This window comes from Amphiprion ocellaris, chromosome 12 (genome assembly GCF_022539595.1).
Source record: "Amphiprion ocellaris isolate individual 3 ecotype Okinawa chromosome 12, ASM2253959v1, whole genome shotgun sequence".
NCBI classification, from domain to species: Eukaryota; Metazoa; Chordata; class Actinopteri; family Pomacentridae; genus Amphiprion; species Amphiprion ocellaris.
In genome coordinates this window covers 12029059-12051443 of record NC_072777.1, presented here as the reverse complement: position 1 = coordinate 12051443, position 22385 = coordinate 12029059, and the positions used below count along the sequence as shown (strand labels likewise).

General features: G+C 38.3%; 1 protein-coding gene across 4 annotated transcripts in view; it reads left to right on the top strand.

Annotated features, from left to right (window-relative positions):
- Nucleotides 1-20155, top strand: part of myt1la (myelin transcription factor 1-like, a) — a 95865-nt gene extending 75710 nt beyond the window's left edge. For 2 of the 4 annotated variants that reach the window (XM_035947028.2, XM_035947027.2), the window contains 10 exons: nucleotides 367-518; nucleotides 2369-2437; nucleotides 2654-2716; nucleotides 2828-2911; nucleotides 8602-8823; nucleotides 9647-9738; nucleotides 9912-10015; nucleotides 11376-11519; nucleotides 13464-13526; nucleotides 16264-20155. In XM_035947028.2, the coding sequence (XP_035802921.2) occupies nucleotides 367-518; nucleotides 2369-2437; nucleotides 2654-2716; nucleotides 2828-2911; nucleotides 8602-8823; nucleotides 9647-9738; nucleotides 9912-10015; nucleotides 11376-11519; nucleotides 13464-13526; nucleotides 16264-16404 (1134 nt within the window). In that variant the 3' untranslated portion in view covers nucleotides 16405-20155. The remainder of the gene's footprint in view (nucleotides 1-366; nucleotides 519-2368; nucleotides 2438-2653; nucleotides 2717-2827; nucleotides 2912-8601; nucleotides 8824-9646; nucleotides 9739-9911; nucleotides 10016-11375; nucleotides 11520-13463; nucleotides 13527-16263) is intronic. The other 2 variants (XM_035947029.2, XM_035947030.2) reach the window with 2 other exon arrangements.
- Nucleotides 20156-22385: the final 2230 nt, after the last annotated feature.

Genomic DNA, 22385 nt, shown 5'->3' with positions numbered 1-22385 from the left:
GGCATATACAGGAACACACATGATTTAGAAACTGGTTCTGAAATTGTTGTTAAACACACCTAATTTCTTAATTTACCTCAAAAGTGCATGCTCAGATGTTGGAGAGAACAGGTGCAGTACATCTCATTAGAGTTTCGGGAAATTTAATCAGAAGCTGATCCATTGAGGACAGAACTAGTTTGCCTCTCTCCAGTGCAGGTGTTTCACTTCACTGGCATTGAAGAAAATGAGAAAAATGAGTAAAACACTGCACTAAATAGCACAGTGAGATGTATATTCCTTGCACAAGCCTGAGTTCTAACCTCTGTCTCAAACTTGTACTTTGTGTAACTACGTGAACAATGAGCGTGTAGTAACGTGCTGTAGTCGGCTTATTTCTCGTCCCTACACCAGAGCGACGAGCTGGATCCCTTCCAGGACCTGCTGGACGAGCAGCGCTACCCGGCCGAGGTGACCATGCCCAGCCCCAAACACCACAAATACCCGCCCTGCAAGGAGAGCAAGAAGGAGCTCATCACGTAAGACCCAGTCACACCCCGAAACAACAGACAGGACACTGTCGCACAGCTGTCAGCGAGCACACTCAGGTCATAGGATGCCTCCGAATCTTCAGCCAGAGCTGGAGGAACTTCAATAAACTTCATGTTACTTCAAGTGATCCAGCAGCTGCCATTTAAATGGAGGAAATACAGTAGAAAGATACCTGAATAAAAATAAAAATGCAAACAACAAAAGAGCTTGAAGCAACAACCTTACAAATTCAGAGTCACAGTTTATTGTTATAGTTGTGATGTTTCTCCACTGGAGGTTGCAGTATTACACAAACATTCACACCAACTCCATGTCTATGAACAGCTTCTGAGGAGCTGAAGGACAGCAGGTGGACAAACTGGTATTAACTGTTCCGGCTGGCAGAAATCGTTTTCATCAATGATTCATTGACTAGGTTAATTCAGTTCCCCCACTGTGGCTCTGTAAGTGCAAAAACTAGAAATGTCATACTGAAACTGGAGGCTTCGATCCATCATTAACAGTCTATCAATAACAACGTACCTACGTGAGATTTGAGTGATTCAAACAGCTGCATGTAAAAACTTAATTATGTTCCCTAAATGGGATTCACGCCTTTTCTGTGCATTGCGGTGTCCTGATCACATTTTATTCATGGGAGTTTTTTCACCGCTCATCACACTATCAATCTGTAACTTTTGCACGTGTAAAATTTTAAAAAGCTTAAAAATCATGGTTGATGATATATATATATATATAAATATATATATATATATATATATATATATATATTATATATATATATATATATATATATATATATATATATATATATATATATATATATATATGTTTTTTGGTTTTTTTTTTAAAGATGTTGAAGATAAAGAGTTGGATAGTAACAGAATACAAGGGATTGGGTTTAACACACACAAAAGATATTTTGAGTCAAGATGGAAAGTTGCAAAATTGCAGCTATAGTTGTACAAACTGTAGCTACTGGTATTGAAACACAGTACAGGTATTGTTTGTGCCAGTACTCTGTTTTTAATGCTAATTTGATTTCACCAACTCTAAAGTTGTAATATATTTAAAATGCATTTTATTTGCATTGTAAATGTGTTGAGATGTCTGTGAAGATTCTTAGTCATCCAGGTCATGGTGATTGTAGATGCTTCGGTAAAAATCAACTGGACTTCTCTTCCCATTAACGAGCCACTACTCACATGCCTCCAGGTGTGAATTGTTGTAAAACCAGGTGGTCCATCAGCAACGACATGGTGATGGGACATGCCAGTTTCCTCTGTTTAGAGATGGCTGTTCCAGTTTGACATAGATGGCTTCCTTCACTCCTCTGTCAAACCATCTGTCCTCTCTGTCCAAAATGTGGACATTACTCTCCTCAAAGGAATGTCCTCTATCCCTCAGATAGAGGTGAACTGAGTCTTGTCCTGAGGAGCTGGTTCTCCTGTGTTGAGCCATCCGCTTGTGAAGCTGTTGTTTAGCCTCTCCACTGTACAAGTCTGTTCACTCTTCGCTGCATTGGACTTTATATACAACATTGCTCCGCTTATGTGTCCTTCTTTGCACATTTCTATCACTTTTCCTCCATGAAGTTTAAAATTTGCTTCCTCTTGCACATTATTTCATTGGTTTCAGCAGCCTCAGGGTCATTTTCTTCAGGCAAATTATTGTATAATGCTGGTCATTTCATTGCTATAAAGAAAGTGATATTTTATTCTCAAAAAGGTTTCAAAGTTTCCCATTTTATTTTGTGAAAATCATAAATGTCACAATCTATACGAAGTACAATTGCTCATGCCATTACAGTAACTTCTAATGTCTTCTTCTTCTGCAGGTTGTCGAGCTGTCAGCTGGCCGACAAGAACATCCGTGCGATGATGACGACCAACTCACAAGAACTCAAGTAAGTCTCCAAAGTCAGCTTATCATTTGTGTGTTGTTCTTAGCGTTTAAAAATCAAGCAATCAACTCCATGTGGGGGTCAATCCTGTGGTCAAAAAGACCCAAAGTACAAATCAGTGCCTATTCAATATTTCTTACATTGCTGTCTTAGTGTTATTCAAACATACATCATGTGAAGACAAAGTTTTGATGTTTAATTCTCATGTGTGTTCGTCAGGTGTCCAACCCCTGGCTGTGATGGATCTGGACACATCACCGGAAACTACGCCTCCCACAGGAGGTACAGTAACAACCATCCACACTACAACTGTCTGCAGCCAAAATGATCCAACAACAAACACATTCAGCACTTCACTACTCATCTGTGTGAAATTTGTCTTCTGTCCTGCAGTCTGTCCGGATGTCCACGAGCCAAGAAAAGTGGCATCAAAATCCTCCACAGCAAAGAGGACAAGGACGACCAGGAGCCAATCAAGTAAGACTTCCAGATAATTTATGGCTTTAATACAGAGGCTGAGAGGTGTTGAGTCCAAGATCAAAACATAACCCAGTTAAAGCCAAGCAGTCTGTGGTGTGGCTAGAAATAAGAGATAGTCAGAGGTGTTCATTTCAGTATATAATTTCACTAATTTAAGGCACATTTCAGTATTTTAAGTGAACTAATCGTTACTTCAAGGGAAAGAAATTCAGCCATTTTAGAGTAAAAGAAACAAAAATTTGAGTCAATATAATCAGTGTGTTTAAATTACGACTGTCAACTATTCAATAAAAAATTTAAACTCTGGTATGTTCATGCATTACAGCTGCAACAATTAATCAAATTACAAAAAATAATCATCAATTATTCTGTAAAAGCAATTTACTGCTAAAGCTTTTTTTTAAAGAGGAAAATGGCAAAAATTCTCTAGGTGCAGTTTCTCCAATGTAGAAATTTACGAATTGAAATTTGAATGTCTGTGGATTGGTTGGACAAAACAAGATAAGTAATGATAAACGTACAAATATGATAAATAATTATTAGTTACAACCCTAAATTGTAGAGCTAAAAAGTATATCAGAACGTTTGCCATCTGAAACCTCCAGACTTGGTAAATAATGCTTTTCATAACATTACAAGTAAATTTAAGGGTAATCCACCCATTTTACACTCATTATACAAACTAAACCTACAGCTGTACATATTCTGTTGCTCTGTGGGAACATTTAAAAGTACAAGAAAATAACTTCAGTATCATTCAGAAGGCCTGAATTACCAACTGGCTGCATGGAGTTTGAAAGACGGGGCCATTTACCAGGTATGGAAGGTCTAATGAACGACATTACTGTGCTGCTGGAACTGTAGGATCCGTTGTTTTTGGATCTCGACCCATACGAAGGACTAATTTCCTGCTTCAGTTTCAACCACTTCTCCTTAAAAACAGTTGTTCTCCCAGTGTCCCATCCCTTGTGGAAGTGCAGTGCATCATCACCGGCATATCCTTTGAATATGAATTGAATAGAATCTTTATTTGCCAAGTGCTGTATGTGCTGTAAGTGTCTGACATGAGCCAGGAGTGTGGTTGTCTTTTCCAAATATAGGTGATGTTTTATTTTTGCTGCCTATCAGGATGTGCTACTTATCTGTTCTGGGTCTTGGTTAGAGTTACACCTCTACTCATTTGCACTACCGCACCACGCCAAAAATTGGACAAAATATAATTTTATACATTCAAATGAGAATTAATAACATAATCAGCCCTGACATTTACATTTCTAGGCAATGCTATAGTAGGTTTTCCGGTGTTTGGGCTCTGTGTGTTTGATATGTCGAATATCTTTGTTTGTATTTGGAAACTATAGACTGTAATTAGCATGATTTAGGGATTAATTTAATATCTGAAATGAAGAAATAATCTCTTTTGCAATTATTCTGCAGGATATTATCTTTACAATATAATCCTTGTGAAGGAACTCAAGTCATTTTGATGCACTATTAACATTTCAACCACAAACCAAGGGCTGCAATCGCTTTTAGGCAGATGGACAACTGTACTGTATGAGGGAAATTGGTCCTTTAAAGGTATCTCAGCTGGTAAAAAGAACTGGATTGGTTATAATGTAGGGCAGAGAGCAGGTACAATCATGTACATGGCATTGTGGCATGTACCGTCATCATTTATTAATATAAGGATAATTGGGAAAGAGATGATTTCTTTATGACTGCTTTATCCAGAAAAAAAAAAAAAACTTTAGATGTATATAAACTGGCTAGTACTTCTTTATCAAGCAACTCATGTTTCTGTAGATGGCAGTTTTTAGCAGACAGACACTTTTTCGCACGACAACTACAGCATTTTTTGAGGAGACAGTATAAATTGCAAGAACTCCGGCCTCCAAATACAGGCCCGGGGAAAACCAGAGTGGATAAACAGCTGGTACCTGTGATATAATGTGCATGCCAGGTAACACAATGTCTACTTCACAACAAAGGCTCTGTACAGTAATGAAAGGTTTCTGTCCACTGAAATAGTGACACAAAGAGCCATGTTCTTATTACAAGGTAGTAAAGTAGCTTTAACAAGGCAAAAGGGAGCAGCTCAAAATGACACTTAAATATGATCAATTCTACTTATCAAATGGAGGAAATTAGACATAAAGACCTGCCTCTAATACCAGCCTGCTTCAAGTAAAGACATCTGCAGCTGAGATAAAGGCCCATGTTAGTACTGGAAATACAAAATGTATAGAAACGATAGGCATACATATTAATAGATATAGTTAACAAAACAGGTTGAACGGTTTTTGTATATTTTTATGTACTGGTTGGATAAATACTATGTCAAAGCCTCCCTCCATTTAGATATGTCTTGTTCTTATGACTCCGCCAAGGAAAGCGGCGGAGTTATGTGACAATCTGCGCTGGTTTGTCTGGCTCTTAGCAACATTACTCAAAAACGGATTAACGGATTTATATGAAATTTTCAGGGAAAGTCAGAAAGGACCAATTGATTAGATTTTGACAGTGATGTGGCTTATAGCCTGGATCCACGGATTTGTTAAAGACTTCTGCATCATTGCCAGATAGCGGCACAGCATCACTGTAACTATGATTACAAGTGAACACTACGTCAGCTGCCTGCTGACGATCACATAATTGCGATCGTATTACAGATCAACCGTTGCAGACTTATCAAGACTTATCCGTCGGAAATAATACAAGGAACAATTGATTAAATTGTGGGGGTATTTCCTGCCACCTGCTACATTTTTAGGTCACGCAGTTTGGTATCAGTACATAACGTACACATGCATAACGCACGCCTGTACTCAGCGCAAGGTCACTTTGTTTGTGTGTACATCTATATTAAATGGCCACATTCTATGTTGCCATGATTTTTGATAATCAAAAACTAATTAACAAATGCTGCATTTCTTTTAAAAAAAAAAAAAAAAAAATGCTGCATTTCTGACAATGCTGTAAGGGTGAATGAACAGCTTTGGCAGAGTACTGCGCTCTCTGAGTGCTTTTCTAGTTAACTCATGTGAATGCTTGCCACTGTAAGAATTCTTATCTGCTGAGATTCTCAATCAAAGGGCAAGAGTCCAAGACATGGTGCTCCTGCCTATATTTATTGATTCAAGAATTGTTTTGAATGGAATTCTGAACCAAATTGTGACACCAACAATCAGAATCGAATTGTAAAACTGACTGACTTAAGTGCAAAGTTTGAGACTAGAAGGCTGTCACTGGCTGAGGAAAGTTTCTCTGATTCAACTTAAATCTCTGATTAACACATATAAACACAAACACAACTAATCACAACTAGTTAAAATAATGATCCATGTGCACATGTGTAATGTGGAAAATTCAAACTTACTAGAAGTGGATTTTTTATTTTATTATTGTATCTCGCTCTTAAACTTTTGAAATGAACAATATAGATCCTAGGTGGGATCTATAATGCAGGAGGAGTAATGTGCTTTCAAAAATGTGTCAGTGGTTTGTTAACCTTTCCTTGATGAAAAACCTTTTCAGACACAAAATATTATTTAAATCGGGGTATTTTTATGTGTTAAAACATGTCTCGGTCTCTCTACAGTGAAGGCCTTGTCGTGTTAATGACAGATTCATCTGTCTTCCCTCTCTTAGAATGCTGCCTGTGTACGCTGACCTTTCTAACTTTAGCAAAGAATATTTTAACACAGAGCTGTGGTCAGTCCTGCGCTTCACCTCCCGCTCCCAGCAGGCCAAGTCCAGTAAAGGTTAGCACTAGTGAGCGTTTGACATTTGTGTTAAAGCGCAGCCATAATGTTAAGCCAATACGACCTTGTGAATAATCTAAAGTTCAGCTGGTGTCAGTCTGCAGCCAGCTGTTGCTGCCACCTCTGTTCCATCCACCATCATCATTAACAGTGGAATCATAATTAAGCTTAACCTGAGCTCGGCTGGGGAGCGGCCTGCGGACGCTTGGCTCATTCTAATCAGCCCAAATGTCACTGCGAAGGGCGTTTTGGGATGCAGGAGGCAGAGCCAAGCGTCTGGAAGCTGAGGAAGTGTCATCTGCAGAGCGAGCGGTGTTTGTCCTGCTCTTCGCTGCACTGTTGTGACCTGGAGATCTCGGAAGAGAGGGGGAGGAGGATGTAGGTGAAGAGGTGAATGGTGACTCAGAGTCCTCTCTCCCTCCTTTCCTCCTTCCATAAAAACAGCCCTAAAGTGTGCCGTGGAGAACAGTTTTAGCCCAGTAACTCCAAGCTGCACTATACACCAAGCATCAGTCCATCATTTTCAGTTTTTAGATTGATTTTCTTCCCTCCACTCCGCCTCAGCTGCAGTTAATTCCAATTACAGTCAACTTGCAGAGAGTGAACACTTGCAGCAGACAGATGATCCATCATAATCAACATTTAGTTGCCTGTGATTAAGTTACATTATATGTGTTTGGTGTTGCTATTGAACCATACATTCCTGATGAAGGATTTTCTTTAAATTATTACTAGATTCCTCAGTGATGTGTTCATGTCATTTTCGTACATCACTTTTGACAAAAACACCTGCAAATTGCTGAATTTATCTAAATAAAATCCAATAATTTTATTAATAGTGGCCAATTAAATATTTACTTAGGGTAAATAAAAAAGGAGCTACATATTGTTTCTGGGATGGTTTCACTTACTACAAAAGATAGAACGCCATACAAATAATATGGTCATATCTGGCCTGATTACAAGGGTAGCAGCCACAGACTGATGCTGAATATTCCTGAGGTGAAATAGAACTGAATTCCTTTATTATCACTGCACAATGTACAACCTCTTTGTGTACAAAAATTAAGCAGCAATCCTGTCAGTGCATGCGCCCAATCAAACAACAGTTAATAATAAATGAATAAATAAATAACAAGTACAGCAAAAATGAGCAAAAATAAAACTGAAAAACAGTACAACTAGTGAAGTAGAACACACGATATGCCATTTTTCCTATTCTCCTCTCCTGGAGTGAATGTAATATAAACTAAACAGTAGTACAATCACAATGTAGCGCAAAATATGCTCAAATGTCCTTGAAATCATCCTAAAATGTATTGTGCTGCTTCAGATGAGTCTATTAACTTGAGCTAACTGAAAAAATTATTTGGTAAATTTATCAGGAGAAAATACTTTTTTTTTTTCGCATTTTACTTACAAAATTCCAAACATTTGATGGCTCCAGGTTCATAAATGTGAGGATTTGATGCTTTATTTGATCTAACATCATAGTAAACTTACATTTTGACTAGTGGTTGGATAAAATGACTTCAGTCATGTCACCCTGGGATTATAGGAAATGCAATGGTTTTCTGTAGAGCAAACAATTAAGAAAAACAGGAGAACGTATTTGGAAGGTTAATCAGTGTTGTGAATAATTGCTACTTACAGCCACATGGATGTGACAGCAAACAAGACAGATTAGTTAGCTGAACATATACTGTGTGTAGTTGTCTAAAAAGCTACACTGTCATCACAAACTGTTAATCTGTAATTCTGACAACCAGAGGACATGCAAACTGGTTGCCAGAGTGGTTATTATGTCTACTAAACTTCTTGCACACAGATAGCAGACTTTGTTCGCTACAGTTTGGGATGTTGTTGATGTTGTTTCTCCCTGAAAAAGCAGACAAAGACCTCTGCGTTTGTTCATCCTCTCAGGTGTCCAGTCCCCGGCTGTGATGGACAGGGTCACGTGACGGGAAAGTATGCCTCTCATCGCAGTGCATCAGGCTGCCCCCTGGCGGCAAAGAGGCAGAAGGACAGCTATGTCAATGGCCCACAGTTCGTCTGGAAATCTGGGAAGACAGATGGCATGTCTTGTCCGACTCCGGGATGTGATGGCTCAGGACACGTCAGTGGGAGCTTCCTGACTCACCGGAGGTAGGCTGAACCATTTCTGCTTTGTTTTAATGATTGTTAAAAAAAAAAAAAACGTAATCCCGAGCCTGTGTCTTAAGCGTCTATCATAGACTTTATACAAAACATGCATGTAACATCTGGGTCTGAAAAATTAAGCCAGCACTAAAGTGAACTACGCCTGCATTCTTTCTAACAGCCAGCAGGGGGCAACACATCTGGTTGCAAAAAGAAGTGGGATTATACAGAAGTCTATGACAAGATGACCCTAATTCTCACTTGATTTCTTACCGCAGTCAAAATTTTCCTGAGGAGTTTCAGGTCTCAGTTGCTTCAGTAAAGTATGGTGTTCAATCTGTAAGTTATGTTCTTTAGAGTAAAGCAGACAATAAAGACAGGTATGTTTTAGGGCATGACTACCTTGTGATTGACAGGTCATTTCAGTATCATCATGCATAGGGTCCTCAAGTTCTCAGTCGATTCCACCCCTCATTTGTTACGCCTGGTTTCAAAATTCCAAGATGGTGATTTAAAATGCCAAACTCTAGCCTTCAGAACAGTAAGTCACAAACCAACAGGTGACATCGCGGTTGCTAAGTTCATCTTTGCAGACAGTCTGTGGGTGCAAATCATTAAAAGATAAGATTTTAGGGCTAAATATCAGAAAAATAATGTGTCATTTTTGTCCCCCTGACTTTACATGTTGCCTTTCCTGATAACCATTTTCGAAATTGTGCAGTCATTGATGCCGCTTTATTTCTGTGAAAATCATCTAGCATGGCTTGGAAACTTGCAGCAGCTAGATAATCAGTCAAGATTTGGTTGATATGTGTGTATTTTATTGCAGTCTCTCCGGTTGTCCCCGTGCCACCTCAGCCATGAAGAAGGCCAGGATGAGTGGCGTGGAAATGCTGACAATCAAGCAAAGAGCAAGCAAAGGTTGGCGTTCAGAAAACCGAACAATTAAATCTTATGAAATATTCAATCTGAAATTGATTTAATATCCATAATAACTTTGAAAGGAGATGAGATGTTGAATTAAAAAAGGAGAATAAATGACACTCTTTGGTGTGCAAGAAGAAATGTACTATTAAACATGTTTTATATCTCAGGCATCGAAAACGATGAAGAAATCAAACAGCTGGATGAAGAAATCAAAGATCTGAACGAGTCAAACAATCAAGTGGAGTCGGACATGATAAAACTGAGGACACAAGTAAGATGCGGTCTGTGTATGTTCTCTAATGACAAGTATGTGGCTATGCTACTAGCACAAAACACAAATGAATTCACTAAGCAATTATTCTCAATACATACAGTTAATACATCTCAGTGGTGAACACTGTCGCTTCGCAGCTAGAAGATCCCTAGTTCACGTCCCCTGCCTGGGATCTGTCTGCATTGCGATGTTCTCTCTGTGTATACATGGGTTTTCTCTGAGTACTCTCTGAGTACTCTGGCTTCCTCCCAAAGTTCAAACACATGCTGAGGTTAATTGGTGATTCTAAATTGTCCATAGGTATGAATGTGAGAGTGCTTGTTTGTCTGTCTGTGTAGCCCTGCGATAGACTGGTGACTTGTCCAGGATGTCCTCTGCCTTCACCCTGAATCAGCTGAGTCAAGAACACCCCCCACCCCCCACCACACACCCCCCACACCCCCCACCCCTCCCCGGGTCGCTAATGAAGATTAGGTGGAATATAGAAAACAAGAAAAGCACTCACAGAACACAGTACTCCGCCAAGGCTGCTCAGTCTTTGTATCATTTCCGACAGATGAAACTTTTAATAAAAAAAATTACCTTGCGCTGAGCACAAACGTGTGTTATGCATGTGTACGTTAAGTACGGATACTGAATCATGTGACCTAAATATGTACCAGGCGGCGGGAAGTGATGGCACTCAAAAACACCCCCACAATTTCATCAATTGTTCCTTGTATCATTTCCAACGGATAAGTCCCGGTGGATTTGTAGTAGGATCGCAATCATAGTATCATAGTTACAGTGACGCTGTGCCGTTTTCTTATGATACAGAAATCTTTTACAAATCCGTGGATCTAGACTATAAGCTGTATCACTGCCAAAATCTAATCACTTGGTCCTTGTGTAATTTCTGACCCTCCCTGAAAATTTCATCCAAATTCATTATTCTTTTTGAGTAATGTTGTGCACAGACAGACGGATTCACAGAAGGACAACATCACATAACTCCGCCACCTTCCTTGGGGGAGTAATGAATGGATGTATTAAGAGGAGAGAGACTTCTGTTGGCAAAATTTTAAAGCAATTATAATGATTTTTTTTCAGAAAGACAGAGAAAATAGCTTAAACATTTCAGTTAGCTTGACGGCATCTTATTTGCAGATGATGTTATCTTATTCACATAAAATCTTGAAAAATAATGCCAGCTTAATGGAAATATTTCTTAATGTAATTTAACTGCAGAGAACCACGTCTTCATTTAACGAGATTTCTAATAGAGACTGATTTCACTCCTAATTTCCCTGTTCTTCACTATTTCCGTTTGATAAAAACCGTAAAATATCACCCGATAATTGCATTTCTTGTCTGGTAGATAACCACCATGGAGACCAACCTGAAGTCCATTGAGGAGGAAAACAAAGTGATCGAACAGCAGAACGACTCCCTGCTGCATGAGCTGGCCAACCTGAGCCAGTCGCTCATCAACAGCTTAGCTAACATCCAGTTGCCTCACATGGTAAGAATCAGCTTCACAAATCAATCCAATGCAGTTAAATTGTAGATGAATATTTTTACAGTCTTGTGTTTCAGATACAACTATCACTTCAAGAACAGTACAAGATCAAAAAGCCAGACATATATCGTATCTGTAGACTGATCATCTGAGCTTCAGGATAATTTCAAATTATCTTTTATATTTCGATTATCAGCTGCAAATAAATGTTTATTGTCAATATGACCACTTTAAAGATAGAAACAATTCTAAAAATTATATATATTGTATATATATATATATTTTTTTTTTTTTTTCCCTTTTAAAAGGGTGTTTTCCTTGCCACTGTCACCTTTTGGCTTGCTCTGGGGGTCAGGCATATTGGTTCTGTAAAGCATCTCAAGACAATTTGACTGTAATTGGCGCTATATAAATAAAATTGAATTGAATTGAATTGAATATATATATTTTTAGAACAAACACATTGTGGTTATCAGCATTTCCTGAGAACAGATAGTGTTATTTTGGTAGATAACAGCTCAACATAAATGATTACACCTGGTATGGCTGTTTTTTGTATTTATTTTGTTTTATTTAGATTATGTATTGAGAACAGTTGCAGAGAAATCTAAATCTGGCACATACTCTCCCAATCTGACAATTTTGCTAGAAATATTGTGGCAGTTGAACCAAATTTCTGCAAATAATGACAGGACTTCTTGAATGTTTTTCATTCTTCTAATTGCAAAATTGCGACTTTCTTAAGGGCTAAAAATGTATGTCTAATTTGTATCCACTTTATCACAGTTTCTTTTATTAGTCTTCAAGAAAGGAATAGGAATTCATAGTCCAAACAAGCTAAGATTAAAAATAAGAATTTAAAAAACTGAATGAAAAGCTTGAAATAACATAAGTTATCTTTATTTTATTTAGCAAAACCTTGTTCATCAAATTATCTGAATGGGTTTGAAGCTTCTATTGGATGTTTGTATGTGTCATATTTAATGTGCTAAAATGTTTTTGTGGGACAGTAAAGATTTGAACTCACCTGAGGCCAGCGAACATCTGCTCATGATTTTAACACAGGGAGCGTAAACGTCTTTCTGTAGCAACACTCAGGTTTTTCTTCATCTGCTTCTTTCAGTTCGCCACCTTCTTTTTTTCCCCAGCAGTTCATGCTGTGCTTCTTCTGTGCTTTACAACGCCTCACAGATTTTCACATAAAGAAAAAGCCCTGTTGTTTTCTCTTTTTTTTTTTTGGTTGAGTCTGAGTGAAGTGCTCGTGACTGTTTTGACGTCATGTTGTCTCAGTGTTGGAAGAAGACTGGGGCTAATTGGATAATCTCTCTTAAAACAGTATAAACCCGAGGTGCTTGATAACTGGACTCTCGGCATTCTTTCCTTTTTCCTTTAATGAACCGGACCGCTTTATATCAAGAAAAATGTCTGTCTTAACAAGGAATTAGGTCTTCTAAGAATGGAAAATAACATGAACTTAAAGCTCTGTTCACATTGCAAGACTTCATTAACAGATCCAAATATCTGGTCATATTCTGTTTGTTTGTCTAACTGTACTACTGTAGAGCATAATCTATATGGATCTGCTTTTGATCTGTCTGTATGTCAGGTCTGAATTCTGAGTAAGAAATCCCAAATGATATCATGTCCTTTTATGATTCCCTGCAGTTTATTTCTAGCGTGAGCTGAATTAAAGGCATGACATCTGCTCTGTCATAATATGCAATTTCCATTTCCATTTCTTTTTTTCCACTGTTTGCTCTGATCAGATCTTAGTAAAAAAAAAAATACGATTCAGAAACTCTTAGCTGCCGTGTGAACAGAGCTGGAGGGGAAATGCCTTGTCAAGGCGGATGTTGTTTTTTTTCCCTCGTGTAGCCTATGACGCCTTGTGATGGCCGCTGTGTGTCTCGCGGGCTAATAGACTTCTCTGTACACCCTCTCCTGTAGAGACCGCTGCCACAGAAAGAGGCCCCAGTAAAGCATAACTGCTGTTTACAGATGCCTCCCAGAGTAAGAGATCCATTTATCCTTTATCCAATTATCCTTCTCTTCTGCACTGTCATCCCCCCTCCTATAACTCCTTTAGCTCACTGTGGCGTCCGCACATCACAGCTATCCATTTATACTGCAGAATACAACTCAGGCATGTTAATAATGACATTACCAGTAATCTACCGGTGGATGGTTCTAAACTATTACCATCTGCTGCCTTTTAGCACTTTACCCCACAATGACAAAAAGGATATTAAAGAAGCATTCAGCAGAGTTTAGTACCATTTTAGAAAGTCAGGAATTAGCTTGTGGCACTGAAATGAGGGGTGGGTGGTGTGACGATTGTCCATGATCGTAATTTGTCCTATGATCTAATTATCAGAGGAATTATACAGATTACATCATCAAGGCTGCAATATGTAAGTGTTTCATTTTAAAAGTTCAGTTGCTGCTAACAAGCTAGCACCAAGCTGTCCCGTCCATATACTGGTTCCATCTCATTTTGCTGACAGGTTGGCCAGGTATTCATTGTGGCAATTCTTGGTATCATTCAGCTGCCTCTCCAGTGAGTCTCTTGTCCCACAGACAGACTCCATCTTCACTGCCTTGGCCTGTACTAGGGATGGTAGTCTTTGTTCTGCTCTTCAGGAAGTCAGCTGCGAGCTGGAAGGCCACTCTAGCCAGAACCTATAGCTGGTGGAGAACTGATCGTAGAGTAGAACAAGGACACCATAAAGACAATGATGAGATAGCCGACTACTGCTGCCAGCTGCAGTTCATGACAGTGGAGTTGGAGTCCATCCATGTGATGAGAGACTCAGTGAAGAGGCAGCTGAGTCAAATCAAAGACGCCACAACAGTGGCTTGACCAGCCTCTATGTAGGGAAACATGAGACGGGATGAGCAGTGTCTGAACTTTCAAAACAAGTGTCAAAGCAGTGCAGAAATGAATCACCACCTCTTATCAGAATTTCCAGAATGAATGAATAAAATCTGAGCAAAAACAGGATGCAGAGATTTGTGAGTCAGGCCTGTATCCCTTGAGTTGTAGTGGCAGGCTTTGCATCCAGACAACCAGATGCACAACAAATCACATGAATTCAAGTAATTTTGTCGGAGAGGTATGACTCAAATTATGGGTTATGATTCTACCTTTAAAGTGGTGATGCAATGTTTCAGATTTAAGGTTACTGATCAGAAGGTTGGAATTTAAAGCCCCTTCACCACTGAGCTGCCACTGTGTGGCCCTACAGGGGTGCCTTAGTGTGGCGGACCCTGCGATTTGACCTCAACTTCCTTACAAGCTGGATAAGTAAAAACAAAAAAAATGTCAAAGTAATGTATTTATATCTTACTTCTTTAAAAGATCTCTTATAGTCTTTGGCCCCATCACCCACCCCTGAGTGTAACAATAGGATGACTAGTTAAGGAACACATTCAGTAACTGAAAATAATTTGAGACTTGGATCTTCAGCTTTTTGGTGTTAATTAAATTCATATAATGATGGAAAAAAGAAGAGGAATTTGTTTAGCAGTTAACATTAAGTTCCATTAACCTGAATGTTATTTGGTACCAGAAAAAAAATCTGATTGGTTGAGTTAATACAGCTAGTATGATGCAATGACTGCTGTGCAGTTTGGTTAGATAATTGGCAAACTCAAGCAGCAAAGACTAACTAAAATACTGTATGCTCAACACAGATTTTCAAGATTAATTTTTTTCTGTCTTGATATGTGCAAGGGCCAGAACCCCTCCCTTAAATGGTTCAGACTATCTGGTTTAAGAAAAAATACTTTTGTGCAATAACTTATGCAGGCAAAGAAAAGCCAACGCTTAGGCCAGACCAATGGGTCGATGCTGGATGAATCTGCAAAATGATATCCAGTGTTGAGAACATTTATTAAATTCTTACTTTCCTCTGGGTCGCCATTCACAGTTAATAAAGTGCAAATATTTACACTGCAGGTCAGTAACCGCCTCACATCATACAGGCAACAGTATTTATTATATTTGCACTGTAAGTTAACTGACAGTGGACATATTTGTGGAACACACTAATCTAATTTGAGTATAATTTCCTAGAATAATTGGCTGACAAAACACAAATAGGTTCAAATTAACTGGGCCCACAATCAAGCCTTGATGTACACCAAAAACTGTGTCGACCAACACGAATCACAACATTTCAGACAGAACTTGCCGTGTTTAAATCTGTTTAAAAAGCACGGCTCATATGCTTCGCTAACTGAAGTTTAACCCAACCAATAAACCTTTTTCTGAAATCAAAGCTGCTCCAGCTCTGACAAATAATTGAACAACCGAAACTCCCAGTCGGTTAAGGTGAATTTCCAGTTGTGTCTCTTCCATCTGGCCATTAACTTCCCATTAGTTTTTAACATCCTGATTTTGTCTCCATTTGCTAAACATTAACCTTCCATCTGCCCATCAGCTAACCATCCCTCTCCTGATTTTTGCATGGTTTGGACTTGCATTTCGTAGCCCACAGGTTGATATCGAATCTTTAGTTTAGTATTTAGTTTTTTTTTTTTTAAATTTAGTATAAAGGGAGTACCTCAGTGAAATTGTGAGCCATGCTTCCCCGACGGTGTCCCCTTCCTCCCCTGCTGCCCGCCTGTCGTCCAAACCTTTCCCACAGTGTTGTACAGAAAATACACCGCCTGCCTGTACAAACATGTGCGCCACCTCTAATCGGCCTGATTGTTTGTTTCTTCATGGGTTTCTTTCCCCTCACAGGAACCAATGAATGAACAGAACTTTGACACTTATGTGAGTACACTGACAGACATGTACACCCACCAGGACCAGTACCAGAGCCCGGAGAACAAGGCGCTGCTGGAGAACATCAAACAGGCCGTTCAGGGCATCCAGGTGTAGCCCTGTCTGAGGCTGAAATAGCAAATGCAAAGCAAAAACAACAAAGGAAAAAAGGGTGAAAAAGAGGGGATGGGTTGTTTTTTGCTGCTGTAATCTACCATAGTTCTTTTATTTCTTCTGCAGTTATGCTCTCAACTCCATGGGTCTCTTTTTTATTATGTTGATTGTTGTTGCCTTGCTTTGAAAAACAACATTTTAAACAAACATTCACGTTTTGTACATTTTCATATGACCTAATATAATGTGATGTACTGTTTATAGCTGCTAATGTATGCACATTCTAGTGTATATGTATGTATTTATTTATCGTAAGCTTGAATCATTTCTTATTTTAACGCGATTTACATCACATCAAAAAACTGGGCGTCACGGGTTTAACAGGGAGCAGAGTGGTGAGTGGAACACGAAGAGCAATCATCTCTGAAAGGCTTTTCTCACGAGCTGTAAAACTGGAAGTTGTTCATTGATTATTTATTTTTATTTTTTTTTTTTTTAATGTCTCAAAGTGGACACTAATGTTACTGTAAACCTTTAGCTAAATATAATGAGAAGAACCAATGCTGTAAGCAACAAGAAGATTTCAAACATCATGACACGGAAACTTTCTGGTGCAAATCCCATCATCCCCTTCGGAGTTGTTTCATTTCAAACTGTCCTGTTCTGCTTTTTCTTTGTTCATGCAAAGAACGAAGTGCGAAGAACAATGGCTACAGAAAATGTAGGAGACAATCTGCTTGTGTGAATTTATTTTAAATCATCAAGTAGCTAATAGGACAGCGTGTCAGCAATATTGGTATTATAATATTAAATCGTTTCTTTAGATATGGGATGCAATCTATATGAGAAAATGTTTGGGTATATGCAATTTCTTATGAATAAAACTAGCAAAGTGCTGATAGATCTTTTTACTAACTATAAATGTATTGCGTTTTGTATAAACCTTTTACTACAATCATGTTTTAGGAATCTGACACGGGTGAAAGGACTTTGGTTCTGTCATGTTCGACTTTGCACAGGGACACCTTTGTTTCCATGTTTTGATGTTTTTATTGTCGATTAAGAGGCACTTAGCAGGCAAAAGGATCTGTAGATACAACTTTTCTTTCTAAAGGCTGACGGCTCCGCTGGACTTACAGGGTCAAACGTCCCCATTCGTCATTGTATATTGCACTCGTTCTGTAGAAAACGTCTTTCCAATCATGCATCTTATTGTCTGAGCCACAGTGAGACATGATGCCAGACGACATGATGACCAAGCACCGCTTTTTTAACAAGAATTATCTTTGTTATTGAAAAGATGAATGAAAACTGGAGCCAGCAGTCGTAACGCGATGTCTGTGCACTGAATTTACCGACCGAGTATTTGCTCTAAATGGGCCTTATGATGACATTCGGTCTGAAATCACAGTACTGATGGAGTATGTTTTCTGAACACCGTCGATCATGCATGCACTTTATTGGAGTATGTTAAAGTATTATCACGTGGTAAATGAAGCAAAAACTGTACAGCGAGTTTGTGGAAACTGTGACTTCGACAAGACTTTGTGCTGGTTGTTTGAAATCAACCTGGAGCAAATTTTACTGAGCTGATGTGTGATTTGAAGGAAAACTCCCCCTCTGATCTCCTTACACTGTCGATCTCCCCTACGCCACAGTTGTGTTGTCTTTTTAAAGACCTTAAATACTGAACCACACTGACTTCTATCTAAAACATCACCCTTCAAGGTTTCTTCTTCAGTATGCAGCAGTGTTTAAAAACATGAATGCGCTAGAAAAAAATTCTACAGTAATCTTCTAATCATCTAGGTCGAAAGTGAAGGCTAATTCTACACCACATGTTAATACAGTGGCAAAAACTGAAGGAGAGATTCTATAGGAGTCCCATTTGATTTTCTGCACAGCCAATGCTACTGTGATTGTGATAAATAAATAGGTGCTGTGTGAGCACTAACGAGAAGTTAGGACTAGCCCTCCGTTGTGCCAAATTAATGGAAAGAGGCATGATTTGAAAGCTGAAATAATTCAAACTTTCATAGCATTATGTCATCCGGGAACTTCATGTGATTCTAAACCGAGGAACACTGACAATATTATTAGAATACATTTTTGAAATGGGAATGTCTAGTTGAAGACAAAATCTAGAATTAGCAACTTCTCCATCTTTGTAGCTTAACAGTAACATGAACAGAATGAACAGAAAGTAGAGCAATAAAACAGCAGTATAACATTGGAATGGGTTTCTATACAATCATTCAGTTTTAGGTGACAATTAATTGCCTTATGACTAACGGCGATTCATGATTTGTCTTTTTCTGTTCATGTTTTGCCTCTATTAGTTTTAGATTAGTGGTATTGGCACCTTTAAACACCATGTTTTTGCTGCAAATTGACAAATCCTCCAAGTTAATTGGATCCTTGGAAGTGACTGAAAAATTATATTTCTGTTAGTTTCATCCAGCTGTTTTAATAAAGGTGAATGGAAACAATTTTGATGTCTAAACTCACGCTATCCTCATGATGTTGATCTGATTATACCAGTGATCTGCCTTTCTCAAATTTAAAAACTAATTCCCACTTTTCATGAAACTTACTGGGAAAATTTTTAGGTGAGGCAACATGGGGTCGGATCGCTATGGTGCTAAATACTGTATATGGCCTGTCCTTCCTGATTTAACCTCACTCCTTTTAGAATGAAATTCATTAAAAGACTCATTATGGTAGATCAGGGATGACTATCAGATAGCAGATCTGCTTAGTAAAACCAGCATTGGCTTCAATACTGATCTGACATTGCGCCCCACTCTTTTCTAAGAAAATATTTTTAAGCATAACACAGACTGCATTCCTCTCAACTGCATTCAGGTGCAGACAAAAAAGAGTAAGATATACATCATCACTATAGATGATGTAAAAATATTTACTTTATCTAGTTCTTTCTTTTGTAATATGGGTGAACCGACCCTAAAAATAAAGTAGCAGTCTCAAACTTCCACGTATATGAAATATGTCAGTCAGATTTTCAATAATTGTGATTACATGACAAGATGAATCTTTGCTAAGAAGCCATGAAACCCCAAGATTATAAAATTCCACAGTAGGGAGAAACAAACCAAACTGCAGGCAGGGGGAGTTTTCCTTTAGAGATGTTTCTTCTTTGGACATATACTGCAAAGTGTCATTCCCTGACTTTACATCTATCCAGAGCTTTGCGTCTGCAGCTTCCTGCCAGTAAACTACTGCATTAGATAGACTGACAGCTTGTATTTTTATTTAGTCAGTTATTCTTACTGATAACAAAGGAAATGGGAATTAAAGCACAATTCTGCCACTTAAAGACAGTCAATAGACTAGATATTGTAATATCAGATGTAAAAGCTAAACTGTAACTATTTACATAGAGAATCTCAACACTAACATGTGACATACTAGAATGCAAAAGAAATCCATATGAATATTTGTGAAATCATCAGTTTATGAAACTGTTAGTTTCTTTTCAGCAGTGCACTGATAAGGGGTTTTTATACAACATTCGTTTTCTCTCCTTTTACCCCTTTTTCTCTGTTACTCGCAAACTTTCAACAACAGTTTTCTTACCACATGGCATGGGTTTTCGTTGATATTTTTGCTGTATGTTTAAGGTATGTTTAAGTTGCTATGTGATATTTTAATTTGACTTGTGAAGTTTGTACAATTTTTATCATGCTGGTGTTGGCATCTCTTGCTCTGAATAAATCTTGTGTTGCAACACTGATTACGACGTCTTCTTGTTTTGAAAACTGATGATTAGTCATGTAAAGAACATACAGTAGGCCAGGAACATATTTTGCTTTAAACAAATATGCTTCGTATTACATTTTTTTTTTCTTTCTAGGCAGCCTTTCATTCATTGGATTCAGTTATAAAGATGAAACAACTCAAGGCTGGTGCAAATACATAATCCGCCACATAAAAGAGCAGGTTGATACTGACAGAAAATAGAAGATCACCTTATTTTAAACCAACGGGCACCTTGACTAAATGATATTTTAGTGGTCAGAATGTATTTAAAAATAGGGAACATTTTCACAAAGAAAAAGTAATAGGAATTTGTGGTGGAAGAAGCACTTTCATCCATTACCTATGTTACTGAGTAAAATACTGCATTATGACTCATTGCATTCATTGCAACAGCAACAGTCAGTGAACTGTCAGTGAACTGTTTTTTTCTTTGGTTTGTAGTCTGTCAGCTAAGCACCTGACAAGGTTCTGTGCCAGCTGTTGTGGCATGGGGGTGGTTAGTTGGGAATATATATATATATATATATATATATATATATATATATATATATATATATATATATATATCACTGACTGTTGCTACACTTGTGGCTCTGCAGTTCAAAACTTTTGGATTCACCAATCAGAGTGGCAGCCAGTGTGAAAGAACGTTTAATAACAGAATGCACAACAATTAACATAAAGAATACCAAGCAGCAGTCATCTACGTCACAAGCACCACCACAGCCTCGTCCTCCACCACCAGCAGCACCTTCCACAGGTATTCTTTTTCTCTTCTGAATAGGGAATGAGTGACATTTCTGGTGATGATGATGATGATCTTCAATATTTTTCAGTTCAACTGTGGAGCCTATTAGACGAAGACGCAAGTAGAGCCTGGCAAATGCAAAGCGCCACAGCGAATGCAATTGTAGAAAGAACGGCAGACCCACTGGCTTACTGGGCAACCCAGAAAACTGTTTACCCAAACTTGTACAATGGAGCCAAACATTTCCTGTGTACCTCAGCCTCATCTGTGCTGTGTGAACAGGTTTTTTTTTTCTAAGGCTGGGGAGATGGTGAGTAAAAGAAGGAACTGCTTGAGTCCCAAACAATGTTCCCTGTAATTTTTCCTGAGTCTGAGCAAACACACAAACTCCCTGAGCGTCCCTTGGACCACTGTGAGCAACATCAGACATGTGCACTGTGGTCACACCAGCATCACATCCATTCAAGTTACATGGTTCATTAAAAGAATCAAATTGTACAGCATTTACATTTCTGTTAAAACACTTTGACAACAGGAGCCAGTTGAAGGCTGCAGTGATTTTAGTGACACTACAATGTATAAGAGTGAAGTTATTGAATATTTGTCTCTCTTTACTGTTGCAGTGGTTTTGCAAATTGCAGACGGACCCTGTTCACTCCATAGACACCAGTGTTATTCCTGTAGCTTGAAAGACAGCTACTTTTGATAAAACTGGGCTTGTAGCACATTGTCTGCCTTGCAACAATGAGAAAGAGGCACCGTTTATGTTTTGACAACCTATATCTAATGAGTTATTGATGCTGGAAGTCCGAATCTGTGAATATCTTTCCAACTTTACTGAACTTGGGGCCACTACCACCTAAGGAGTGAGATATTTAATTCTGAAAAAAGCATTTAGCCATACTTAAAGCTTTAAGTGCTTTATTAACACGGAACTAAAAATTTTGTATTGTTTTATTATCACAGGTTCTGTCTGAAAAGAGGTGGCATCATTTTAAACAGTGAAATCAAACTAATAAAATGTAATGACCAACCAGTGAGTAATACTGGATTCTGCAAAAACATAAACAACTTTTTTTTAAATCTAAATCTTATCTTAACACAGTTAATGTATTAACTTATTTTTGTGTGTATGCATGTATTTATTGATTTATTTAGTACTGTTAACATATCAGAGTTCTGAGTGAGTTTTTCGTAAGATAGGCAAAGGCCACTTACTGATTACATATAGGCTCTTAAATGTTTATTAAAAACTGAAAAGCATTAAAAAAAAAACAACTTAGGCATTTATTGAGTCACTAAAATACTGTAGAGTACAGACCACATCAGCATGATTATAAGCATCCTCTGGTAAATTAACAACCAGATACTGATGTCTCTCACCATATGGACTTCAGGAGATGACTGGGGGATGATAAACTGTGACCTACTGGTTGGGTTCTCTCTGTTCTCATGT